Below are 25266 nucleotides of genomic sequence, written 5' to 3'. Positions count from 1 at the left end.
GCAGACAGGGATAAAAATAATTACAGCTCTATTTGTCTTCCAAGAGACACACTTTCAACCCACTCCCTTCCCCTACGAGCTGCTCCACTTTCGCTCTCTTGCACACACAATAAAAGCCATTCACAACATAAAGACATACTGTATGTTTCACCTTGTTAGTTGGAAATAGAAATACTGCACGCTCAAGAGGGCAATCCAGCCTTGTTCTGGCAGCATCTGTATTTTATTAACCAGTGTCAAGGATTCATTGACGCATCGAATGTCAGGACTCAAGGGTTTGTTTTTAATTGTGAGGACCCTAGCAATTCTGCCCCATTAGATTGCATTACCTTCCTCCAGGCTCCTTAGCATCTTTTTTTTTTTTAAATCATGAAATATGTATCCTTGACTTACGCACTAGACGCTCATTCAGCAAAACGACCCTCCAGATAAAAACTACACACATTAAATATTTCCCAAACTAAGACGGCTTCAAATTTTCTTGTGCATTGCTACTGCCATCTACTGGCAACTCAGAAACTCAAGTTGTGTTTTCATGATTTATTTTAGGATTTTACACACACACACGAAAATAACATCCAGATATGAAAGACTGGAATATAAAAATAACATTTAACTGACATTGAAAAGAAAAACAAAAAACTTGACAATATTCCACCAACAGTTGTTCTGTTTAGTGCAGGCACTCTTATACAGATTTCACATGTACATGTCAATTGCACAGCAATATGTAACAAATCATTTACATACCTTTGTTTTTTTATTTAGTATATATCAGCAACCCCCCCACCCCCAAAAAACGAAAGAAAAAACAAAACATAACTACTTTTGAGGAAAATAAATAGAATAAACAAATGAGTAGAAAACATGAGATCTGATGGGAGCAAAATTAGAAAGATGGAATGTATTTTTAAAATTTCCCAGAAATCTTGAGGATGTTCTTTAACCTCTGAGGGTCGTGATTGGAGGAGGGGGGGGGGTTATCCTCATCTGATGTCCAAAGGTCGAGCTCTCTAATAATCAGGCTCACGACTCACACACAACTGCATTCACTTGTACCAAACAGTGTCTGAAATCCCTTTAAGGAAAAGGTATATTTCCATCTCTCACTCACACATAATCATTCATTCCACGTCATCTTCTGTTAAAGACTGAGAGCTGATGATTCGCTGAAAAACAGAAGAACATATTTTTTAGACATGCATAGCAACAATGACAGAACAGCTCAAGTAAAATTTCCACTTTCTCAAATTAAACAGAAAATTAGCAACCGCTTGTGATTTGTAGCATTTCTGTCTTAGAGGTGAAATAACCAAGAGCTACTGACACAGGGCTCCCAGCTTTGGATGATTCTAAGATTGATCTTGCACCCTTTCTTGTCCCAGAGACCACAAATGGCAACTGGGGGGTTTACTAAGGATGCTCTGCAATCTATCACACTGAAACTTTAAATTCAGAGTTGCAGGAAATCCTCACCTGGCTGATTGTGGGCAGTTTGGTGAGCAGCATTTGGAAGACAGGGGGCGGAAGTGTCTGCTGGAGTACTTGAAGCAACTGCTGAGGCTGACCGCATACCGCAATCGCATTGGTTAGGTGGTCCACACCTTTCTCAAACTCACCTGGGTTAGGGTGAGAAAAAGGTTTAATCAACTATCTAGACATGAGGAAGGGGGTTGGAAGTTAAAAAGAGGTGCAGGTTAGTCATAGATGGCTGAAGTGTTAGGAGACTTTGGCCTTTCTTAAATAGTTTACAAACTCTACTAGGGGTGCTAAAGTACAAGGTGACATCATGTCCAGCAGAGGTCCTGTCACTGAATGATTAACCTTCCTAGTTATGATTTGCTAGTTACACAACAAAGCTCTAAGCTTTCTAAGGCATGTCCTGGTCATGCGTTTAACATTTCATGTGATGATCTGTGACTGAATTACCAGTGAACGAACATGTGGCTGACCTTGTGACAGGAGCTCCTCTCCCAGCTGGATCTCCTCCAGAAAGAATTTCTGAACAGCTTCCGCGTCCTTCAAATCAGGCAGCTTCAAAGTCATCAGACAGGGTGTCAGAAACGCACCTTTAGGCTCATTAGGCCCCAGTAAGACACACAATATTCTCCGAAATGCATGCTGTCACACTTTGTTACCTTTGCCAGTCCAGACTTCTCGCTAGAAGCATTTTGCCTTCTTCTTCCTGCGAAACAGAAGGGGCTTTAGACTGTGCGAACAAGCCGAAACACATGGTCTGAAGTTAAGCTCTTAGCTGCAGCGTGTTTCTGAAACGAGTTAGTTAACGTTGTCCTGACGCAGCTGAGGAAAATTGAGCTACAGCAAATGCTAATACTCTCTACGATGTGAATAACTGAATGGAAAAAGTGCATTGTTACAGCGTTATTTGTAGTGACACTTTTTTGTTTTTTTATTGATAACGCGCCCTTGTGGTTTGTCGGTCACATGGAAACCAACTTGCTGCGAGTTCGGCTGACTTCTTCTGTTTCCTCCAACTCAAACACTTACGTTCACGTAGCTTTTCCTTGAAGCGGGGGTCACTCCGTCGCTTTCTGTCGAAATAAATGCAGTATGCGATGAAAAGGGTTCCACACACTCCAGCAATTACCGCGCCCGTCTTGCCGCTCATCATATCCGAATCTACTCATGGGCACGGCACGCAGCACTCGCAGGCTAGCAGCTAGCAGGTTGCTAAGGAAGTAAGGAGCGGAAGTACGTAAATCGGGACGCAAGGCGTAAAGCCGACGGGAAACGCTTTAAATCCGCACCTACATTTATGACCAAATACCTCTCCATTCATACGCTACAATAACTTAACAACTCAGCATTCGGTAAAAGCTGCAAACTTTATAGATGTTTGTCTTGTTAGTAGCTCATTAATGAGTATATAATGTGTTTTCTTGGATCCACAGTGACAGTAGTGAGAGCTGCTCAGATGCATGATAATCAGTGGTGAAAGAAGTAACGTTAATGTATAAGGAGCATTTATGTTGCAGTGCAGGTGGAGATAATGTTGAACTACTTTTTGTTTTAAGTTTAATTTGTATATATTGCTGGGTAGTTATGACATTTTTTAATCTTGTCATGTTTTATATGTCAAAAACCATCTGCCAACTACTTAGCTTCACTTTGCAGTAAGCACATTTGTCAAATAAATGTGAGTAAAAAGTGAAAGAAGAAAAAGTATAAAGTATATTAAATTGGAAATATTCAAGTGAAGTAGAAATACCTCATAAGTGTCATGAAGTACAGTACTTGAGTAATAAATTTCCACCACTGATTGCAGGAGACACACTGAATACTTCACAAACTATGGCATTTATTTCAAACGGAGGCTTCTGCTTTGCTTACATTTTTACAATAAATTACACAATGACCATCATCAGATGAGCCTAATAAATACTATTGAGCATTTTTCAATAAGCTCCATACTTTCTCTTAATCTATGATCCAGAACATTTTCCATATACAGGTTCATACAGCTTTAGCTTCAGGCCATGTACAGGTTGGAAAATAGTTCAGCCGCATCCAAAACCACCATTCTTCTCTTACAAGCACAAGCTATAGAAAAACAAAAGAGGATACAAACTAAAGCAAAACATGTAATTTAAAAAAGAAAGAAAGAAAAAAATAAGTATTTAAACTGACAAAGAGGCAAAACAAAACATACATGAACTCAAATAAATCTGTTCCTACAAGAGAACAAGAATGAGGACAAAGGGGCAGAACAAACATGCTGTAACCCTCAGTATTTACACACAAACTACAGGTAAAACCGTAAAACTGTCTGTACAGAAAAGTACATGTTATTAACAGTGCAAGATATTAAATAGCTTGACTCAAAACACTTCTCAATATACAAATGTATAACAAAAGCATACAATTACATACAAGTGCCAAACAAAATGTAACTTCAGGTTATCATACAGTAGGGGATCTATACAAAGGAAACACTGGAGATGTCTTCAGAAATGTATACACGTACGTCACTTTATGATATAAATGCACATTTACAATATCTTTACCTTTAATCTGGTCATAGTACAGGAAACAAGAGCCAAACATTTTTGGTAGGGGTGAGTATGAGAGGAAGCTGGCATGTCATTATTGATCATGGGTAAAATTAGAAAGAGATGCCAAAAAAGTATGTAATAAAGCAAAAATAATTACATAACTTCTTGCTGTTTGAAACACTGCAAATGTGGCATTCAGCTTCATTCGTGTGTTCTGCAGTACTGAGTACATGCTGTAAATACTTATATATGGCTGCCTTCACGTTAATTTGATCCAGCTGCAGCTGTGCAGCGATGGGTATGGGGAGATGAAAACATAATAAAATGAAGCAGATGGGCTTTTAAAAGGCTGATGAACTGAAGTAATGTGACCACTGGATTCATCACCTCCGTCATTGCACATTTTATACTGCCAAACTGAACAGTTATACCCAAGCTGCATGAGTATTCAGTAGTAGATTACAGGTGATCCAGTTTAAGAGTTCTGCTTTTACAATTATACTTCCTAAATATTACCATACACTGATAAAAACCATCATTATCTGTCAGACTCAGCCCTTCACTGCCTTCTCACTCATACAGCATTCTTCAGTCTTTTGTGAGGGACACATTATTCCAGCTGACCCTCTGATTTGAGAGAAGGATCAGGAAACAAGGTGCTGTCCTTTCTCAAAGTGCCCCACGGAAAAGAACAAAAAAAGGCACTACAGTATCATTCCGTATTCATCCACTGAGGTTGTCAGTGGACCTACGACGGTCTGAAACCCTATCCATCAACACCTATATGGACCAATGCAAACATGTACAGGACCACATGCCTGTACGGGAGAACAGCATCGTCAACCACTTGAGGTTTAACCACATGAAGGCCTTTTTAATGAGGGTGGACAGAGAAACGTGGCAAAGTTACATTTCCTACGTCCTTAATGCCAATGTGGCAGTGTTCCTCTGAATTCCCCACCATAACATGGCGAGCACAGGCTGTGCCATGTTGAGCTATGAGGACAGAGCACAGAGGGGTCTTCACTGGAGATCTTCCCTTAACATTACAACTTTATCAAATGAAACAATTATTGCTTGCAAAAACAATTGTTACAAATGTTCAATTAAGGAGCACGCAAAAGACAATTTTGTTTTGTTTTTTTCCACAAATTTCACCCCCCTACACAATCTTCATAAAAGTGCACTTAAGTGCCGTTAGCTTGCCAAGGAAACAGTTGTAAATAGAAAATAGTGCTTGTTTCTTGTTTTTTTTTGTCTCTGGTCTGGTTTTTGTGCCCCAGTAGTTACAGTATGTAGGTTGACTTGTCCGTGCTGTTGGAAGGGAATGGGGGCGGTGACCCCGGGGTGCTGGTTAAGTGCTTAGTGCGGTGGCTTTTTGCTGGTTCGTCCTGTCACCTGCACTCCACTGATACCCCAGAGTTCTGAGAAGAGGATGAAGATGACACCGGAGGATCGGCCAGTGTCAGCATGACTGCTGCAGTCAGTGAGCTGGAGGACGGTGAAGAGGAGGAGGAGGATGAAGAGGAAGCAGCCACCGTGCCTGCAGAGTAGAGACAGGATTTGGTTATGGCGAGAGTTGGCAGGTAGATGAACTGGAGTAGACTCCTGAAGTGAGACCTCTTTACGAGTTCTATGTTAGCCTAGTTATAATGTAAGTAGAGATTTACACACCACATAATTAAAATGTGTTTGTTCACGCAAATATTAAACACAAATAGCTGTTACTGCATATTTATACCCAGTAACGATCAGGTGCAACCGTTATATAGACAACTGAATTAAGTGAAACAGCTAGCGGTTATTAAGAACTCAGGAAGGACTTTCCTCACAATTTAATAATGGATTTGAGAACAGCTGGGGCAGCCTAATCCTGGCAATCAGTGACTCACTTTCCCGTTCTTTCTTCTTCATGCGTTTTCGTCGTCTGTCAATAGAGGCCACCTCAGACTTAAGGGAGAGGTAGTGGTTCCTGATGTCCTGCAGCTTCTCCTGAAGAAATGAAATCCTCTCCAGACTGTTCATCTTTTCCAGGTCAGCTAAGGGGAACATAAATAATGCATTTATGAATTTTTGGGTAAACATGGAACAGATATGGGTATACATTGTTGACATATGACATATATAAATCTCAACCTTAACAAATAAAATGAATAATAGTTTCTAAATTAAAGAATCTGTTCACCCTAATTACTATATAAACTAGCTACAATAGCAAATGAGTTCAATGTGTGACTCGTACACATCTGGAAGCTCCACTTGTACACACGCGGCGATCTTCCATGGTTGTCTCGGTGCTGGGTGTGGTCGGCTTCACCCTGCTTGTGGTACTTATGGCTCGAAGGGGGAGATCGTCCGTGACACTTGGGCGAAGTGGCAGCCTTCACTTCTGAGGCGCTGTTCTTAGAGGCAGTTGATTTGGCAGTGCCCTCAACAACAGACTGGTCCTCACTGTCACTGCTGTTGGCTGGAGGGGAGAAGACAACAGAGATGGGAAAAGACGGGCACAGATGAGGCAAAATCTCATTTCCTTTCCCACCCGAAATCTATAATTTAATGTCAGGAAACCAGTAAATATGAGATAGAAATTCTACAGCTGATGAAAGTACTTCTGTTGTTTGAAATGGGAGGGCTTGCAGGGTGTCAGCAATCCCATTTGCAGCTCTCCTTACCTGTTTTCCTATTCTTTTTGGGAGGCACACCTAGGCTCTTGCGGTTTGGCTTGTGTTTCTTTGAGGCTCCACCTGTCTGTGATTCTTTCTGCCGCTTCTGACTTGCAGATGCTACAAAGAAGTTGCAAGAAGATGGTGAGGGAACAAGCAGACTGTGAAATGAGTTGTCAGCGTGTATTTCTTTAGTATTCCATCTGAAAGAAAAAGAATGAATTAAAAGATTCACAAGACCTGGTGTATGAGCAGACTGGCTATTACTTGTACCTTTGGACTTCTGCTCACTCTCCTGTTGGCTGCTGCTGCTCAGCTCTAGGCTGCAGCTGCTGCTGCTGTTGCAGGAGAGGCTGACGTCAAACACCTTTGAGGGGGAACCAGCCCCCTCATCCTGAGGGAGGTCTTGCAGCTCCCCACCCAGGCTCTCCACTTCCACCGTGCTGCTGTCCGTCTCACTGCGCCCACCTGCCACTTCCTCCTGTGTGGGTCCTGGGGGAAGAGCGTCAGAAACCGGCTCTGAAGGCAAGGCGGGGGGTATGGACGGTGGAGGGGAGGAGGGCTGCGCCTGACCGGAGTCCTCCACGGCACTGCCTCCTCCTGAGGGGGACTCTGGTGTTGTTGGTGGTGTGTTGAGTACAGAGTTACTGCCGCTGCTTGGAAACTCCTGCAGTTTGTCATTCTCCATCTGCTCCTCTGAAGCTTCGTCCTCAGGTCCAGCATCCTGTTCAACACTGGGCTCCTCCAGGCACGAGGGTGCAGGTGGAGGAGGAGAATTGGCGGCCTCTGTGTCCGAGTCAGAGAACAACTCTTTGAGAGTCTTCTTCGGCCACTGGGCCTGGATGCTGGACCACACATCCTTTTGGCCTTTAGAGCGGACAGCTGGCCTCTCCTCTGCATTCCCAGACATTTTGGCTCTCTTTTCAGGAATCTCCCAGAACCCAGCTTGCCTACCAGTTTTGTTCTTCTCCTTCATCCCGTTGTACTTCTTGGAAGGGGAGCCTTTGGTTTTTGGCCGGCTCCGCTCGCTTTCCTCCGCCTGGGACTCAGCCAGTGCTGCGCCCTCGTCATCTGAACTGCTGCTAGAAGAGGGCCCTCTCTCCTCCCCGGGCCCAACCGTTCTCTCCTCCAGCTTCCTGGGAGGGCCTCCAAGCAACCAGTCAGCGCTCCTGGTGTTCCTGGTCTTAGCTTTGGATTGGGCTTTCGGGGTCCTCTCTGATGCACTGTCAGATTTCCTCTTCCTGGTACTCGCCTCTCCCTCTAGCTCTGGTTGGCTTCTACGCTTCCCGACGTCTGCGCTCTCCGCACTGACTAAATCCTGGTTCTTTCCTGAGACTGGAGAAGGTTTGGATTCTTCAGGAGGGGTCCCGCTCTCCCAGCACTCGGATGTTTGCGTGGGCTCTGGTGGGGCCTTTCTAGGGCTGCCTCTGCAACCTGGGCGATCATCTTCATTATGCTCTCCCTCCTCATCCTCATGCTCACTTTCATCTGTGGACATCTCAGAGGCTGAGGCAAACAAGACAGAACTTCTGTTAGTTTCAGCAGGATATCAACAGGCACGAATAAACCACTTCAGAGTCAAACAGTCCTGATCTGCTTTAAGTGTGCATGAGGACTACAGGCTAATGAGTGTTGCTACCTTGCAGGCCATTGAGGATAGAAGTAATTTCTATAGACTTGACTGGAGACTGCTGAGTCCCTTTGTCCTCACCCTCGTCCATCTTGGAAAAGACATCCTGACTCAGGCCACATTTGGAGCGTGGGACGCGGTTACTGTTGGATGAAGGGCCGAGGACTTCTCTGTCATTGAGCCTCTCCAACCTGTCTCGCTCCCTCTCAGCTTTGTTCTGTCAGAATTCAACACAGTCAGTGATTCGCTTCATGATATCGAAACAAGGTTTAAGTTGAAAAGTTACCACTCTCCAAACTCGTACCTTTATTTTTTTGCGGTGCTTTATTTTTGGTACGTTCTTATTGGCCGGGCGCACAATCTTGTCTGCTTTGATCCATTCATCATATCTAAAAATCAAGTACAAAGACAGGAGACAATTTCATCAATCGGATCTTTGAAAGGAGCGAAGAAATATCCTCTCACACCACCCACCACACAGACACCTCTACTGTCTGACCCCAACATGTTGCTGTGATACAAAAAGCCTCAACAGCAAAGGAAGAAATCCCATGGTGTTATGTGGAAAAAGACAAACCTTTACGATGAAGAAAGAAACAATATTAACACCGACCACCACACAAATCATATTCAACAAAGTTCCAACAGTACCAAGGGTGCTACTTGGGTCATATGAGGAAAATGAAAAGTTTCACGACATCGCACACGACAGACACAATGCAGAGAACATCCCACTGTCTTTTATAGAGTGCTAGAGGACCACACAACAACATTGAGACAATGAAATGCTGATTGCACTAGTTAACCTCTGTGTCATGGTACCCTAACACTCTACTTAACACTGCATTAACCCTGACCCACTGGGGAGGGGGGAGAGGGTTGAGAGGTAGAGGTGAGTGTAGCAGCACTTTGGTTGGCCTTTCAGAGACCCAAAGGGTAGCTCACGTTAAAGTATCACATCGGAGGATCTACAAATTGTTTAACCAGAACCACTGGTTGAGCAAAATTGGTTCAAATTCAAGCCTGTCTGTAGATTTTGTTGAGAGACAGACAGCTGGGGGACAGACAGACAGGGGATTCAGACAAAATTGAGCGAGGGGAGCTGAGGAATGATCCACATCAACCCAATACTCAATTCTGTTTCTGCCACTAGATGGCCCAGTGTTCACCATAATCAGAGTACTGACCATGGGACTGGATCAGGTGAAGCAGAATTGTGAGGAAGGGATGTATCTGTTACTGCTGCAGGGATACCCATGTAGTGGTGATCCCTTGAGCTGAATTGAAGGTTAAAAGATGTCTTTTTGGTCTTTTTTTTTTGGGTGAATATAGACGTTAGGTGATTTCTCCCCAGGTCCTGTCTTACCTGACGTTCCAGCCACAGTAGTGCACCAGGTAGAGCACCTCTCCCCCCTCCACGTCTGCCTCTTTCACAGTGGCCTCGTACGTCTTCAGATTGCGGCCTCGCCCATACCTCACCTGCACCTTCATCCCCGGGGGGTAACACTCAAACTCCTCCCCTTCCTCCCCCTCCTGACTGCTGTCATCCCTGCAAGAAAAACAGTTCAGCACTTCCTGGCCCTAGGCTGCCCCATTGAACACCACAGAACCCCACCCAAACCCAGCCACCCAACTCACTGCCTGCTGCTAGGAAGCCTGTTTTCTAACTAATTTGCTCCACCCTTGCCTTCTCTGTCCCAACACTTGGCCCTTACTTAGAAAGAAACATAAACTTCCCATTCTTGCCTGCCTTAACTCTAGTCCAGTGTTACCTTCATCAAACTGCAGGATTAACAACTGAATCATTTACAGTAAGCCAGTCAAAGAACATTACATGGAGTGTTTCAGTAAATAAGACATCATTCTTTCATGGAAAAAAGCAATCATCTTGCATGGGAAGTAACAATGCTGTTAGGCTATCTAACCCTATATCCACACACACCACAAAGTACTTGGGATTGCCATTCACACACACTGTAAGAAACAAAGCAGCCACAAGGAGGAGCTAGTGGGAAACAGTCAGGAGATGTCGAAGCTGGAGGGTATTCGGGTGGTGCGGGAGTGCCAGTGAGTGGTTTAGGCGCAGGGGCCACAGGAACCACAGGGGCAGGTTAGCACGGCAAAGCACAACTTGGCAGGCAGCGCAGCAACTGAAAGCAAGACTACAGCATCGGGAGGAAGCACGACTACCAGATTTAATTTGGTCTGCTGCCACAGAGAACAGCTACAGCTCAGTACTCCACACAATCCCTCTCATACCTAACTGCTCCTAGCATGTGCTCTCTGCTGACAGCTCGTTGTCAACAAACCACAATGAAGAAGATGCACTTCTTTGTGCAGCAGTCCAAGTGTGACAACTGAAGAATCTGTTAGTGCCCTAAAACTGGGGACACACTAGACTCCAAATGCCAGATGATTTTAAAAACACAAAATGCACATAATCAGTTTCATAGAACTTTTCCACACCTCGGTGATGAATGTGGTTACGAAACACAAACAAGTGCAGATAGGATATCAAATACTGAGATATGACATATTCAGAGCTGCAACAATTAATCAATAAGCAGTCAAATGACAGAAAATCATTTGCAAATACTTTGATAACTGCTTTTTCATTTAAGTCATTTTTAAAAGAAAAACATTTGTTGGTTCTGTGCTCTCAAATGTGAAAATTTGCTGTTTTTTTCTTGGCCTTACATTATAGTAAACTGAATATTTTGGGCGTTCAGACTGTTGGTTGGACAAAACAAAACATTTTATGAGGTCGCAGTGAGCTTGTGATGGGCAGTTTTCACTATTTTCTGACATTTTATGAACCAAACAATCAATAAAAAACAAAAATGACTAGCAGAGTAATCAGTAATTAAAAGTAGTAGTTATTAAAAGAATTGTTAGTTGCAGCTCTAAATGAATTATGCAAAAGCATCACTTCTAATTTCCTCGAAACCTGCAGTACTTAATGTCACTCAATGTGTTATTATGCACAGAAAATTCAGTCTAAGTGGGCTGTACACTTACAATAGTGCAGTTGAGTAGGCCTCATCAGGAAAAACAATGGTAAATAGTACTTAGGTAGCTACTTAACAATCACTGTAGAACAGGAGTTTCGCTTTGTATAATTAATTGCTCTCATTAATATACATTAAAACAGAATTTTTCCATTTAAACTCAATGTAAACTAGCTGTCATTGGCTACACACAGTCTCTGCTGCCAGAATGAAAATGTGATCTACACACACACACACATACACACTCCAGGTCCCATCCAGATTACAGGCTGTAAACACTGAACAGGTTTTGATATCATCAGGAAAGTTCAGATCTGATCAGACTGCAGGCTGAATCTGTAAACCCTCACACTACCACATAATCTACTGCGAGGACAACTGATCCTGACAAAGCCAACGGATCAGAGAGCCTCCCATCTGAAAGAAAGTGCGCATATGATGGTAATCAGTGTGATCACACTGTAGAGTGCCCAAAGCCACAGGTAATAAAAACTACAGAGAGAGAGGGGGAGAGAGAGAGAGACACTGGTAGGACCAGAACAATCCCTTCAACCAGACACATAATAAACTGCAGCACACTCAGTATGTGCACTGTTAACCTTTTTGTTTTCTGTCCCCAGTAGCCCAAACAACCTTAACACAAGTGACAAACTGGAGGCTGAACAAACCTAGGTAGAGCAGTGATGGAGACGCTCTGAACAGGAAACAACCGCGGAAAAAGCATCTAACTGCGACCAAACCACACAACTACCCAGAACAAACATTTTTCAATACGGAAAGCGATTTTTTTCCTCTAAAGGGTTACTGCCGCTGAAGCACTATCTTGCATCTAGTGTGCTAATGCATCAGTGACAACACTCACACACATGGAACATTTAATAAAGCTGAACATTGAAAAGCCAAAAAATGAGAGAAAAGACAGATGGACAAAGAGAGAGAGAGAGAGAGAAAGGGCAGAGAGACAGAGATAAGAGATCAGGAAAGGGCAGAAATTGAGACGAGCACGGCCATGTTGTGCGCGCTGAGTGAGTGAGGCTGGCCACGGTCAAACAATCTCAGCCAGAGAGAGAGAGAGACAGAGAAAGAGTGAGAGGAAGAGAGACAGAGCGAGACAAAGAGAGAGAGACAGAGTGAGAGAGAGTTAGAGACAAAGAGCGAAAGAGTGAGAGTAAGTGTGAGAGAGAGAGAGAGAGCACAGCATGACATGCCAGGTGAAAGGTAGCAGTCAGGCTTTGCTGCTCTAAGATGTCTCTGCCAGCTGATGCCGACTAAGCCACGAGAAATAATAATAGCACAGAGGGCAGTGGGTAAGAGCTTAGTTAGAAGAGAGAGAGAGACAGGAGAGCTTCCCTCTCTCTGGTTAGCAGGTAGAGGTGGATTATGGGTATACTGGGAATTAGTGTCATTAAGGTCAGAAGGATCCTCATCAGCTAATGGTCTTTTAGGTTTTTTACTGCCACCAAGGAAAGTGAATGCCTCAGGTCCTTTAATCTGGAGAAACTTTTAAAGTTCTCATGCACTGACAGTCAAATTGGATATTAACACAGTTTCCACATGCAGGAGCCCTGCATGGAGTTCGTGTTTGTGCCGTGAGGATTTGGTTTTTTACCACCCTGGTGGAGGGACCATCCTTTCAGACCACCTACCCAGAGTTGTCCTTGCTCTCCTGCTCCTCGTCGCACTCCTGCTTCACGCACTCCCCTCCGAGACGAGCCGTCGACGAGCCCTCATCTGCGTCTCCCTTCAGGGGGCCGTCATCCTCGTCATCATCGTCGTTTCCGCTGTCCTTCCCCTCAGTTTGTGATGATTCAGACTCGATTTTGTTTCGGCTCAAATCGGGTTTCTCGTCCTATCAGAGAAGAACACTTTAATTATAATGAAAGCGGGAGGCCTGGAGAAATGATCCATTAAATAAATACCTAACATATGAAAAAAAGACAAAGATTTTCATCAAACAGTATTTAGGAGAATGCACCTTGCAGACTACAGACTGTGCACTACAAGGTTCTCCATCCACCAGGGCTGTCTGCTCTTCAGAGCTGGAGGATGTGGCAGCTGTTCCTCCCGCCTCCCCCTCAGACTTCACCTCCCCCTTAGGACCCTGCTTCAAAGGGAGATCCATCCTGAAGGTGATGGCGGTGGAGGTGCAGTATTCCTCAAATCCATACAAGTACCTGGATAATAAAACATTCCTCGTCAACATATCCAGAAAATCCCCAAGTCAAATTCTCAACAACGTACACGTTCCATCACACCTGGCGCGGCTAAAAGCTAATCTCGCAAACGTAGAAGCTTAATTAAATCTTGAGTGGCTGTAAAAGTAGTACAAAAGACATCCAGATGGACATAAAAAAAGGAGACTACAAACAACATGTTAGTCTTTGTGGAAAACAACATAAACAGAAGCCGCATCTGCCACACACAGTTGCTTAGTCAAAAGCTCTGCGGAGGCGGCGTCTGTACGTACTTGCGGTAAGCACATTTGACATTGTAACCAGCGGCTGAGTTGAGTACAGGGATTCCCAGATCCTGATAGACTTGCTTCCAAATGGAGCCGCTTTCAATCTGCTCAAACACAGACACAGAGGAAGACGCGCCCAGAGTCAGTCAACATCCAACGAGACGAGTGTGACCAAAGTCCAACGGCACTGAGAGGAGTCAGAGTGGCACTCACGTTGTCAAAGCCTCCCAGTTTGTGCACCAGCCTGTAGAGCTTGAACAGGTTCAGGTTCCTGTAGCCCAGAACAGGCCGTTTGTTGATGGGAGTTCCTGAAGAGGAGAAACACACGGCCGGTTGAGGCGGTAGACACAAAGACACAGCTGAGAGTCAGGCAGTGCTGCACGACCCTGCCTGTTTTATTCTTTAACTGTAAATGTTTTATAAAGCTGTGTGCAGTGTGGGAGGAAGTATTTTAGTGAAGCAACAGTAGCAGTACTGCAGAATAAATGTACTCCCATTACAAGTATTTAAAATTAAAAAGGTCACTTAAGTAAAAGTAGGCAAGTATTATAGGCATAATGTATCAAAGGTAAAAGTGTGCACAATGCAGAAAAATACTCCCTTTGAGTGATCCATCACTGGTTCACAGAATGTTTTACTGACCAAAGCAGGAGAAAAAGTTAAAGTAGCCACATGTACAGAGACATTTCTTATTATAAAAAAAAGATGAAGCTATGAAACGACACATGAACATTGAACCACGAGAATAGAAAAGCTAAGCCCTACAATTACTGTGCTAAAAAAATACAAAAGTTTGTTTTTCTAAGAAACTCTGTAAACATCAGTCTTATCTGGGCTCACCTCTGTCTTCCATGAACTTGTACAGCTGCTGCAGAAAGTTCTCCCGCTCCTCTGGGAAGGGCTCCACTTCCTCCTGCGGAAAGGAAACAAGACAGTCTGACGATCTTTGTTTTTTTTTAACTTTGAGATTGTGGGGATGAGGAACATGCGCACGACTCTGCCTCTACCTCCTCCTCCTCGCCGCTGGCGTCTTCTTCCTGCTCTTCCTCTTCATCCTCATCGTCATCCTCACTGCTAGAACTCTCTTCTTTCACCTCTGTCTTCCAGGTGCTGGGCACGACAAAGTGCTGCTGGAACTCCGAGGCTGCGTCCAGCGCTGTCAAACACACGCAGGGTGAGTAATATTGCATATTAACCGCTTCCAACAGGGGCTGCCTATCATTCGCTGCTGCTGCTCTAATCTGGCAAACTGAGCTCGCAAAACTCAAGATACATCTACATGATTTGCAGAGACAGAACCGTTTTCATGCAAAATAAAAAGCAGCAGACATGAGCAGATGTTTCAATCAGATTTTTCTTTACATCTTGTACATGAAAAAGCAATAGAAAACAAGGCCAAAATTCAAAATGTAAGACTTTCCTTCTTTGATTCAAACCTCATAACATCTGTCACTGTGTGAGGTGTTCTTGTATATGTGCGTCTGCATATGTGAGCCCAGTACCAGTATATATTGTCAGGTATAGTTATATATATATATAGTGGAGAGGAGCAGCTATGGAAGAAAGGAGTGTGAAAATCTGTCAGGAGCATTTGCAGGGACACAGAGCAGCACAAGCATTAAGCCACAATGTCACAGGTGGATTTAAGTAGTATCTAACCACCTTGGCAGATGCTTGTTTTACGCTTTTGTAATGTGAAAATATCACAGTTGTGAGTCAACCACCTGTGAATACCAAGACGGGTATAATGCAGAGCTATTTCCTAACTGTAATTACGAAAGAGTCAGAGCTCTGCTGCAGAAAAATGGGGGCACTATATAAAAAGCCTGGTGAGGACTTCAAATAAAAATAGACTCGACAGTGACAGGAGCTCTCCGCCGCTGCATTCCACAGAACAAAAACAAAACTCCTCTTTCTTCAGTCTGTCTCGCTGCAACCCACTCTGAGCGTTTTCTGCCAAGTGTGTCAGCGCAGCAGACCAGCCGCAGATGTCTGGGACTGGGTGCGTGCTATGCACCAGTTCTGTGAGCCTCACCTCTTCCAGCTTTACTTTACACTCACCTGGTTTGAGCCCTGCGTCAGCTTTCGGAGGACAATCGCTATTCATCTCGCGGACGTCCTTCCGCAGCACCGTGTAACTGCAAAACACAGCAACTCTTATTAATATGTGCACAGGAGTGGCGTAGTGTGGACAGGACGGAGTGTTGCTACAGCTCTACGATGTGACTGTAACCAAGTGAGTAGTAAACCAGCCAAAATCTAAGGAGATTTTTGTTTTCCGGAACAAATGTATGACTGTAAAAATGAAGGTAGCCACCCTAGAGTCTTCATTATTAAAACACTGGCGGGGGGAAAGACTGCACTCAGCTCAGCAACAACAGCAACCTCAAAATTTGAGCAGACATGACTACTTTCTTACAACATCAGCATACAGCAGCTGGACAGAGTGCTGGTGATTTGGCAGACAGATGGATCAGTGGAGCTTGTCAGCTGAAAGCAGTCAGAGGCTTGGCCAGTGTGCCAGAGAGACGATTTGCTCTGGTATCTGTAGGTAGCTGAGTTGATCCCATCACTAGATTTGTCATGGAGTGAAGAGGGGTGTGTGTGTGTGTGTGTGTGTGGGGGGGGGGGGCTGATATAAATCACTTTGGTGTAATGACACATACATAAACACACACACATATTCATATATATGCATGTGTGTATTAATATACATACATATATATGTGTACATACATACATACATACATACATACATGTATATTACAGTATATATATACATGCATACATATGTATATGTGTGTGTGTATATAGTATAGTGTATACACACACACACACACGTATATACACATACACATTTATACATTAAAGGTATTAATTAAATGTACAATTATATAAAACTCATATTTCAAACACAGGTACAAGTAAATGTTTGGGCATTTTGACTCAAACGATTAGTCATTAATCAACATTGCTGTCAAAATAGTTGACTAATTGTCGGCCGATTGACTAATTGTTCTGCTATAAATATGACGAGACATCCCTTTTTTTTTAAACAATTCCACAGCCCAGTTTTGTTTAGCTGATAGTAAGAGTCTTAGTTACAGTTTAGTACTCACAGTGGTTAATCTTTTTCAGAGCACGTCCAAAGCACAGACAAGATTACAAGGCAGCCCAACAAGAGAGAATAAAAACGGCCTCTGTTTCCATTGTTACTATAGTAACCAGTTTTACTAAATAAGAAAACCACTTCCTGAAAACTCCCATCTCCACTCTGGATGTGACCTTGCTTTCACTAAAAAAATTGTTTTCCAAAGCCATTGTTGTTGAAAGGCATGTTGAATGGCTATCGCTAACAATACCAAACTCTCCAGAGGAAAGTGAACACGCTGACCCCGGCGCTGTGGTCACCTGGTCACATGGCTTATGGATCTGACCTCTCTTCAAAGAACAAATCACACAGGGAGTAGCAAGTTAGAATAACTCAGTAATCATAGTCGAAAAGAGGCTGACAAAAATGACAAAAAGCACAGAGCGTGTGTCTGAAGCGTGTCGGCGCATGTGAAAAATTGTTGTGAGCTTGTAAACTAGAAAATGCATTAACTTCCCTAATTCTGGGTTAACTTGCAAAACCCGCAATAGATCAAACTGTAACATAACATACAGAGACATGCCTGGTGGATCAGACCGATGCATCACATCACACGAGTGACTGTAATGATATGCACTTTTCATCATTGTTATTCCATCCACATAAAAGCAACAAGGATTGGAGGGAAACAAACCTGAAAATCTCATTAACAATTATATAGATTTTCCGACTTCTTACATTATTATTTCTTGCATCTACCCTAGACACACTGTGCTGATTTCAATGAGTGAAATCAAATCGCTACAGAACACAGAGAAAAACTGCCAAAGTGCAATTTAATTTGGAACAAAAGGCATCATAGGGTGCCATGTTCAGACAGGAAATACTTCACAAGTATATGATTTCCAGCTCTTCCCTGATTTATCATCGTCTCATCACCTCTACCCTCCACCTGACTATTAGCCAAAACACAAGCGATAAGAGGGACATTTAACACTTCCTCTGCTGCAGATTAATGCTGATGAGTTACGCAGGGAGTCTATTAAGGAATGCAGACTCAAGGCTGTTCTGTCGTCAGTGGAATTCAAACGGACAGAAAAGTAGACTTTGGAAGAGCGAGCAAACACCAGATTAATTTATGTCAAGTGTGGGCCGTGTTTCTACCCACTTACAGAGAGACTGAATCCGCCAGCTGAGTGCAGACTCCTGACAGGGCTTATTTCTCTTTGCCACAGACAAAACAATCTGGCTGTGTGGTTCCACGCTGAGGACAAGCTGCTGCAGGGAAGCTACACTGCCTTACCTCAACAGTAACTTACAGCCTTAGGACAAATAAAATCACACACACTCACACACACACACCAGCACTGCCACGGAAGGCACACAGTGTCTTAACTCTTGTTGGGGGATAACAAAATCTGAGGTTTTACTCTTCTAAACTACAAATGATATCCTTGACACTATAATTCATTTTTTGAAACATGCACAATCAATTAGTCAAGAGGTAGAAATGTCATCGGACAGAGCTCCATCAAATAAGGTGATAATACAGAGATCTGTCATGAGTGGGAAGTTCAAACCACATTACAATAGATAAACACAAAAGGCTAAAATTATATATTATCTGAAATATGTGCAAATTGTTGTTCATATATAAAGCAGTGCATGTGCTCCTCTTTGGTTCACTGCACAAACTGTGTATCCCATAAAAGCACTTCTGTAAAGATTCCTTACGGGGATGTTCTACATTAGCACTAAATGATGAGTTGATTCATTGACTGACACAAAATAAATCAAGTACAACTTTGAGAATTTGTCAAGTGGAAATGGCAATTATTTGTTGATCACAGCTTCTCAAAAGGTTGCTTCATTTTCACTTATTGTGAATTGAATGACCCTCAGTTTTCTGCCTCCAGGTTAAAAACATCACTTATGTATCAACTGAAAATGAAAATGATCTACTGATAATCATTAGTGCAGCCCTCCTTCACACACAGTGTCAATATGGTTTTCAACACATTAGTGATGACTCACAATTTTCCATCCTTGAAAGAGCGAACAAAGATGTTGTCCTTCTTCATAGTCACGTCTTCATGGCAGTCCGGGGAGATGACCTTGTTGCACAGAAACAAGAGACAGCCAAGAGGTCAGCCGAGGTGGTACTCTGTCTGTGTGTGTGTGTGTGTGTGTGTGTGTGTGTGTGTGTGTGTATGTGTGTGTGTGAGAGAGAGAGAGAGACAGTAAAGTCAAGGAGGGGAGGGGGGTGTCAGAGTAGGAGTCAATGACTAAAGTAGTTTCAGCAAAAGGCCACGCTGATGGATTACAAAATACGCTGTCTACGAAACAAAGACAAACAAGCGAGTGTGGATGAAGAGCGAGGTGTGAGGGGCACGCGCCCACACGCAGCATGTGCTGCTGCTGTTTACTGGAGTTGAGGAACGCAACGGTGGGAGTTGTTCCAGTGCCAGGGTCTAACCCAGAAGAGGCAGCACTGCTGTTATGGATATTTGCTTTGCACCAGGACTGTTCCTGCGCTCTCTCTCTCTCTCTCTCTCTCTCTTACACACACACACACACACACACACACACACACACACACACACACACACACACACACACACACACACACACACACACACACACACACACACACACACACACACACACACACACACACACACAGAGGGTGGATGCTTTTACTTGAACAGTGTGAGTCATGTTTTCCTCTGCGATACCATTTCATATGCTGCACTGCAAATGTGCAATGAAAGCACCCAGCTCGCACACGAAGACCTGTTTCTTTTGACTTTTGTTTTACCAGGTTACTTCAGAGCACACTGTTTGTCACAGCCATTATCATCTGTTGCATGAGACATCTACCAGTGCGCTACTCCGCCCCTCTGCCATACAGTCAAAGTGTAAACAATGACAGGCCACTATGTCATGTACTTCTCTGGGCTGCCACAAGGAGGCAGCATGGAGCTCAGTCGACAGCAAGCCAAGAACAACAAACCCTGGAGGTGGGGCTCTGCTGACTACACAGTTAAAGGGACAGCTTTCCCCACCCTCTACCATTCTCCTTGTTCTACTTGTAACACTTACATAAACAAACAACGCCTGTCACTATTGCATGGTGCGCTAACGGTGGTTGAGAGTTAAGGGTGGGTGGAAAGAAATGCGCTGGAAAAGACTGAAAACATCAAACCAGTGTTTGTGATGCACTGCTGCACACATGGAGAGAGAGTCATATCTTTTTCTAAAAAATAAGAGTGTAAGCTGTGCTACTCTCTGAAATGCTTAAAGAAGCTAGGCAGCTACTTAAAAAAGTTAGTCTTATTTACAGAAATCAGCTAACTGCAACAACATTTTTCCAACATTCCATGATGGGTGTATTCTAACGCAATAAGATAATCCTGCTGAGGTTACACAAGCAGGCATTTAGATGAAATGGCACAATGCTGTGAGTGTACTGGAGGAGCAGCAGCAGTGGTCCCTGTTTGTTCACTGTGATGCTGCAGAGAGCAGAGAAGGAAGGGAGACTATGAGCTCACCAGAGCAGGATACCATGTGGTCTTCTTTTTGTCCCCGGTGGCGACCCCCTCCACACAGACCACTTTGCCGAACAGATCCTCATTCTGCCGCTGATCGCTCTCCTCCTCTTCACTGGAGGATGAAGACAACTCTTCTTCTTGACTGTGGGGGGAAAAGGCGGTTTACTCCGGGGACTGCACTTCAGAGAGATGCAGTGGGAATGAACGCAGTGAAATGTTCATAAACATATTCTTTTACATTCATCGCATCTGGTCATTTCAGTTCAGTTTCTAAACAACTTAGTACAGTTTGTTTTGTTTACTTTTGCATGGACAGCACACAATTAAAGCAGCTAATAGCAGCTAGCAGCTAATTTCTGTACATAGTAAACAACGACAATGTAAAAGTTGCCTAAAAATGACAGCTGTCGAGTCTGGATAATCGATTAAGTAAATTTTCAAACAAAAATGCCAACCTTCCCTTGCGCCAGCTTCTCAACTGTAAGGATTTGCTCCTTTTCCTTTTCTGATTTAAAAGTGAATATTTGTAGGTTTTGGTCCGTTCATCAGGCAAAAAAGAGAGTTCAGGAAACAAATTTTTCTGACACTCTACAGACTAAATGATTAATCAGTTAATAGAGAGAAAAATTAATATGTGAAAATTGGTTGTAGCCCCACTAAAATGATACACGACTCTTCTATATCAGAATAATGCTTGAAACTGGGTGGCTCTATCCAAAGTTTCTGGATGCACACAAAGCCGTGCCTGCTTCTGTATATTGTAAACGCCCACATGTCACCAAAATCTGTTTCCCCACAACGGGGACTGGCTGCAGTCCCCAAACACAATCTGAAAGTGTTGACATTTGATTGAGGAAAGTGCTGTCAACTTATCTCCATTTCTACACAGAAGTGTAGCACAGCTGCATCAAAAAAGAGAAACATTCTGGTTGCTCATAGTGCCTCAAAAGATATTGGCATTTTATGTTAAATCCACGCTATATATAAACCGGTTAGGAAAATAAAATAGTGTGCGCTGGTTTCTGCAAGCCCATCATCTCTTCATTTAACTGGTGTTCAGCGAGAAAACATAAAAAGGTCTCAAACTAACAATCCATAGCACAACAAAAACCCTCCGCAAACTGTCTAGTCTTATCAGTATGTAGCACAGCGAAACACGAGGCCTGCTCTACTGATGAGCTCACTCATTAGGATCAGTGTATTGATGAGCCAGCTCGGTCTCTGCTGTCTGACAGTCATCCTGATGCTCAGGATGACGCCCTCACTGCGACCAGCAGACAGGCAGCCATGTCTCTGAGTGATCATGCAAGCAGCACCAGCAGGCAAACAGATCCTCCGTCCTCCTTTTATGCCTCACTAGGTCTGCTCTGAGCACCCCACACAGACACACACACAGACACACACACACACACAGACACACACACGCACAGAGTCTGGCACGACTCAAGAGCAGTAAATCAGCCAGGCTGCTACTACTACTACAACAACAACAACAACTAAGCTGTGAATCAAAGCCACTCAATGAAGGAGAGACTGTAATTCATGTAGGAAAGAGTTTGCTCCTCATATAATGACTGTTGAAGCAGGGAATGTTTGACCCTTACCCTTAAGATAGCAATTTCTAGAAATAGTTCCACATTTTGGCTAGTACACTTATTTGTTTTCTTTCCGCACGTCAGATGAGAAAGCCAATACCACTCTCATATCTGTCCGCTAAATATGAAGCTCGAGCCAGCAGCCGGTTAGCTTAGCTTATGAAGACTGGAAACCAGAGAAAACATAGAGCCTGGCGAAGTCACGCAATCCTCCTACAAGCACCTCTAAAGCTCACTAATTGACATGATGTCATTTGTTTAATCCGTATAAAAAACAGCACCAGACTATTTCCTGGCAAGGAGAAGTTACTTCCTCAAGTAACTTTCTGCTGGTTCCCTGGAAACCGGAACTTCACCATACAATTGTGGTCACTGTTGTATTGGGGGGTTTTTTGTTGTTTTTTATGCTTTTGGACAGATCCAAGCTTGCCATTTTCCCTGTCAGTCTTTATGATAAGCAAAGATAATTACCTGCTGGCTCTAGCTTCATATTTAGTTTACAGACAGGAGAGAGAGGTATCAATCTTCTCTTCTAAATCCTAGCAAGAAAGCGAGTAAGCTCATATTCCAAAATGTCAAAGAAATTACACCCTCTCTTAAAACAACTTTTTTTTCAGGAATCTCAATCTCTACTGTATTATCAATCCTTGTAATTCAAGAGTGAAGACACTATAGGTGCACAGGAAGGTCCAAGGTGCTAATGTGAAGCTGGGACTGCTAAGTCAATATTGCTTCAATGTTTAGAGTAATATTGACTTTTCTCTCAGTGCCATTAGCGAGGGGTGTCAGAAAATGAGATTATGTAGCAGAGTGTCCTCTTTATAACAGAGGGGAGCCACAATTATACCTTGCACCGAAAAAGCCCTCAGCAGTTCCTATTCCCTGATGAAAACTCTACAGTCTCCCAGGAGGAGGCACATCAGAGCATAAAACACCCACTGGAACATTTGAGTCAAAGGAGGAGGGAGAAAAGAAAAGGCGTGATATTCAGCGGGACCACACCATGCTCACACTGCCTCTCCAGCATGCATGCATGCATGCACAGGAGCCTGGCGTGATTAAGGAGCTGGAGAAGGCGAGCGGGCTCTCCTCTTCCAGGCCTCAGGGGCTGTTTATGAGGGAACTGAGATGAGAGTAAATCTTTCATTTTGTCAGCATACTTAGAATGGGGGGGGGGGGGGCTGTTGGTGATAACTGTGGATTGGTACAGAAATCCCTCCGCACCAGCATCACTGACCTCTGATATATTAAGCCTGATATGAGCCCCGCAGGATGCAGAGGAACAGAGGACAATACTCACATTGGGTTTGATCGTCGGCCACGGTTGCCCTTCTTGCCGATGACGGGTGTGCCGAAGTGCTCGGGGTTGGTGAGAGGGAGTCTGTCGAGTGTCTGCAGAGGAGACAAACAACAGATAAGAGCCACAGTGCCACCTTTTCAGACAATAAATTGCAAGGCAAAAGATTTATCTTTTAAACCTGGAAGAAATTCTCCTCGTGGGATTTCATCTGTCACAAATGGAGGGGATTTACCCTGCGCTACATAGTTACACAATACACAGTTTATTTGGCAACATTGCTGTTGGCCACTTGAGGTTTCCTGGAAATATTTCACCGCTGAACTTCTTAATACCATTATGGGACCTTTCATAAGCAGTCTTTCAATTTCAGCACTGTGAGTAGATGTGAGATTGTTGGTGACTACATAAAAAAAAACAACAACAAAAAACTCTGAGAAATGAACTTTGCTGAGAAAGCGGAGGGATGAGGGTAGCATAAAACTGCAGGACAGCACAATACTCGCCTCGCTCTCTGCAAAGTGACGCGCTCCTTTCAGGCAGAGAGAGGAACGCCTCAGGGTCTTCTCATCGCCGTCGTCAAACACTGCGGAGAAGCAAACTATTAGGCTGCTGTTTGTAGGCCGGGAGTCCACCGGCACGCACAAACACACACACTTAAGCACAAATAAAATCCCATCTCACTTACAAAATGTCTGTTTGATCTATGTTAAAAACAAATTATGTTCAGCTTTTAAGGCTCGCACAGGTCCTCCAGCAGGCGGATACAGAGCCGCTTTCAGCTCACAGCTTCATCAGAACTTCAAGGCCCTCTGCTATACAGAGGGTGGAGTAAATGGTACAATAAAAGACATGTTGCTTATTTATGTGTATATGTATATGTAACTGAAATCAAAATACGTCTGACGTCAAATCTCTGTTGATTAAGTTTTACAATAAACATCCATATCAAATTACAACAAATATAAAATTAACACATAACAAATAATTAATAAGAACTCAAGGAAACGTCTTTTCAGTCACATCGCTCCCAGCTGTGTAAATCCTTAAATTCCATTATTCGTATTTCAAATGTATTTGATTCATGTTTTTGTTTTCTCATTGATGAATGAAAAGAATGAAAATGTGCCAAGACGAGTGTTTCGAGATAGAGTAAACCCCACGGGCGCTCTTAAGCGACGAGCAGCTGCTGAGAGACTACAGATCTGAGCAGCAGTCTATACTCTGTATACTTTGGATTATCCGACACCGTAGCTGTGTACTCTTGACAGACTCGCAGTCACAAATTAAAAGCAGAAATATTTGCCTCTCAGACATAACAATTTGCTGCTTTTCTCTGTTTCATTTTGGACTGTTTGTCAGACAAAACACATCATTTGAGGACATCACCTTGGGCTTTGGAAAATTGCGTTGGGCATTTTTCACACTGACACTTTATAGGCCAGATGATTAATTCATTATTTGAAAAAAAAAAAAAAAAAGGCATATGAATAAATAATAAATGTTATCTTTACTTGCAGCCCTCCCATTTAAGGATAATACAAATGCTAAAAACCTTTGTACACAAACATGCTTTTTACAAGCTAGCTGAAGGGAGAGTACGTCTCTCAGACAGCTTGTTATTGACTTACCAACAGTATATATGCTAGCATCGGTCAGTTTATTGATTGTGGCCTCCTGGTAGACTCCATCCTGATTCTTCACCTCTACAACAGCACCCACCTGTGGAACGGATACACTGCGGTTACTGTATTTGGCATCCTAAAACGCTCTTAATGATATATCTAATGATGTGTTTTCAAGTAATGAGGCACCATATTGCTGCTACAAGAATCATAATTGAATTGAAATTACATTGCTGAGCAACAGCTTCACAGGTCAGTTTCCCTGTGTTTTTTTTCTACATTCACTAAGGTCTTACAGCCTGAGCCGAAGAAGACAAAAGTAATCATGGATA

General features: G+C 43.3%; 2 protein-coding genes and 1 non-coding gene across 6 annotated transcripts in view; all 3 read right to left on the bottom strand.

The window, feature by feature from the left end:
* Positions 1–262: 262 nt before the first annotated feature.
* tomm20a (translocase of outer mitochondrial membrane 20) lies at positions 263–2685 on the bottom strand. The gene is made up of 5 exons (XM_041947757.1): positions 2509–2685; positions 2139–2185; positions 1953–2034; positions 1477–1619; positions 263–1169 (listed from the first exon to the last, which is right to left on the bottom strand). The coding sequence occupies exons 1-5, from the start codon at positions 2630–2632 to the stop codon at positions 1125–1127; spliced, it is 441 nt and encodes a 146-aa protein (XP_041803691.1). The 5' UTR covers positions 2633–2685; the 3' UTR covers positions 263–1124.
* On the bottom strand, positions 1291–1425 carry LOC121614391. The gene has a single exon (XR_006007229.1). It is a non-coding gene; the product is annotated as a small nucleolar RNA SNORA14 (small nucleolar RNA).
* A 614-nt stretch (positions 2686–3299) lies between the features above and the next one.
* Positions 3300–25266, bottom strand: part of arid4b (AT-rich interaction domain 4B) — a 37485-nt gene continuing 15518 nt past the window's right edge. For 2 of the 4 annotated variants that reach the window (XM_041947313.1, XM_041947314.1), the window contains exons 5-24: positions 24941–25031; positions 23816–23895; positions 23313–23404; positions 20418–20559; positions 18901–18980; positions 15837–15913; positions 14783–14931; positions 14616–14688; positions 13989–14083; positions 13782–13879; positions 13290–13488; positions 12961–13163; positions 9673–9855; positions 8611–8695; positions 8316–8523; positions 6950–8182; positions 6686–6796; positions 6256–6480; positions 5906–6052; positions 3300–5556 (exon numbers count right to left, since the gene is read on the bottom strand). In XM_041947313.1, the coding sequence (XP_041803247.1) occupies positions 5408–5556; positions 5906–6052; positions 6256–6480; positions 6686–6796; positions 6950–8182; positions 8316–8523; positions 8611–8695; positions 9673–9855; positions 12961–13163; positions 13290–13488; positions 13782–13879; positions 13989–14083; positions 14616–14688; positions 14783–14931; positions 15837–15913; positions 18901–18980; positions 20418–20559; positions 23313–23404; positions 23816–23895; positions 24941–25031 (3720 nt within the window). In that variant the 3' untranslated portion in view covers positions 3300–5407. The remainder of the gene's footprint in view (positions 5557–5905; positions 6053–6255; positions 6481–6685; positions 6797–6949; positions 8183–8315; positions 8524–8610; positions 8696–9672; positions 9856–12960; positions 13164–13289; positions 13489–13781; positions 13880–13988; positions 14084–14615; positions 14689–14782; positions 14932–15836; positions 15914–18900; positions 18981–20417; positions 20560–23312; positions 23405–23815; positions 23896–24940; positions 25032–25266) is intronic. The other 2 variants (XM_041947315.1, XM_041947316.1) reach the window with 2 other exon arrangements.

The sequence above is a fragment of the Chelmon rostratus genome, chromosome 11 (assembly GCF_017976325.1).
Source record: "Chelmon rostratus isolate fCheRos1 chromosome 11, fCheRos1.pri, whole genome shotgun sequence".
Taxonomy (NCBI): domain Eukaryota; kingdom Metazoa; phylum Chordata; class Actinopteri; order Chaetodontiformes; family Chaetodontidae; genus Chelmon; species Chelmon rostratus.
This window is presented reverse-complemented; position numbering and strand designations above follow the sequence as displayed.

What these genes read in the sequence shown, in the direction of transcription:
- tomm20a (XM_041947757.1), bottom strand. Translation starts at nt 2,632, where the DNA reads ATGATGAGCGGCAAGACGGGCGCGGTAATTGCTGGAGTGTGTGGAACC. An exon ending in AGAGGAGCTCCTGTCACAAG is followed by an intron (nt 1,620 to 1,952) that starts GTCAGCCACATG and finishes ACCCTAACCCAG; the next exon opens with GTGAGTTTGAGAAAGGTGTG. An exon ending in AACTGCCCACAATCAGCCAG is followed by an intron (nt 1,170 to 1,476) that starts GTGAGGATTTCC and finishes TCTGTTTTTCAG; the next exon opens with CGAATCATCAGCTCTCAGTC.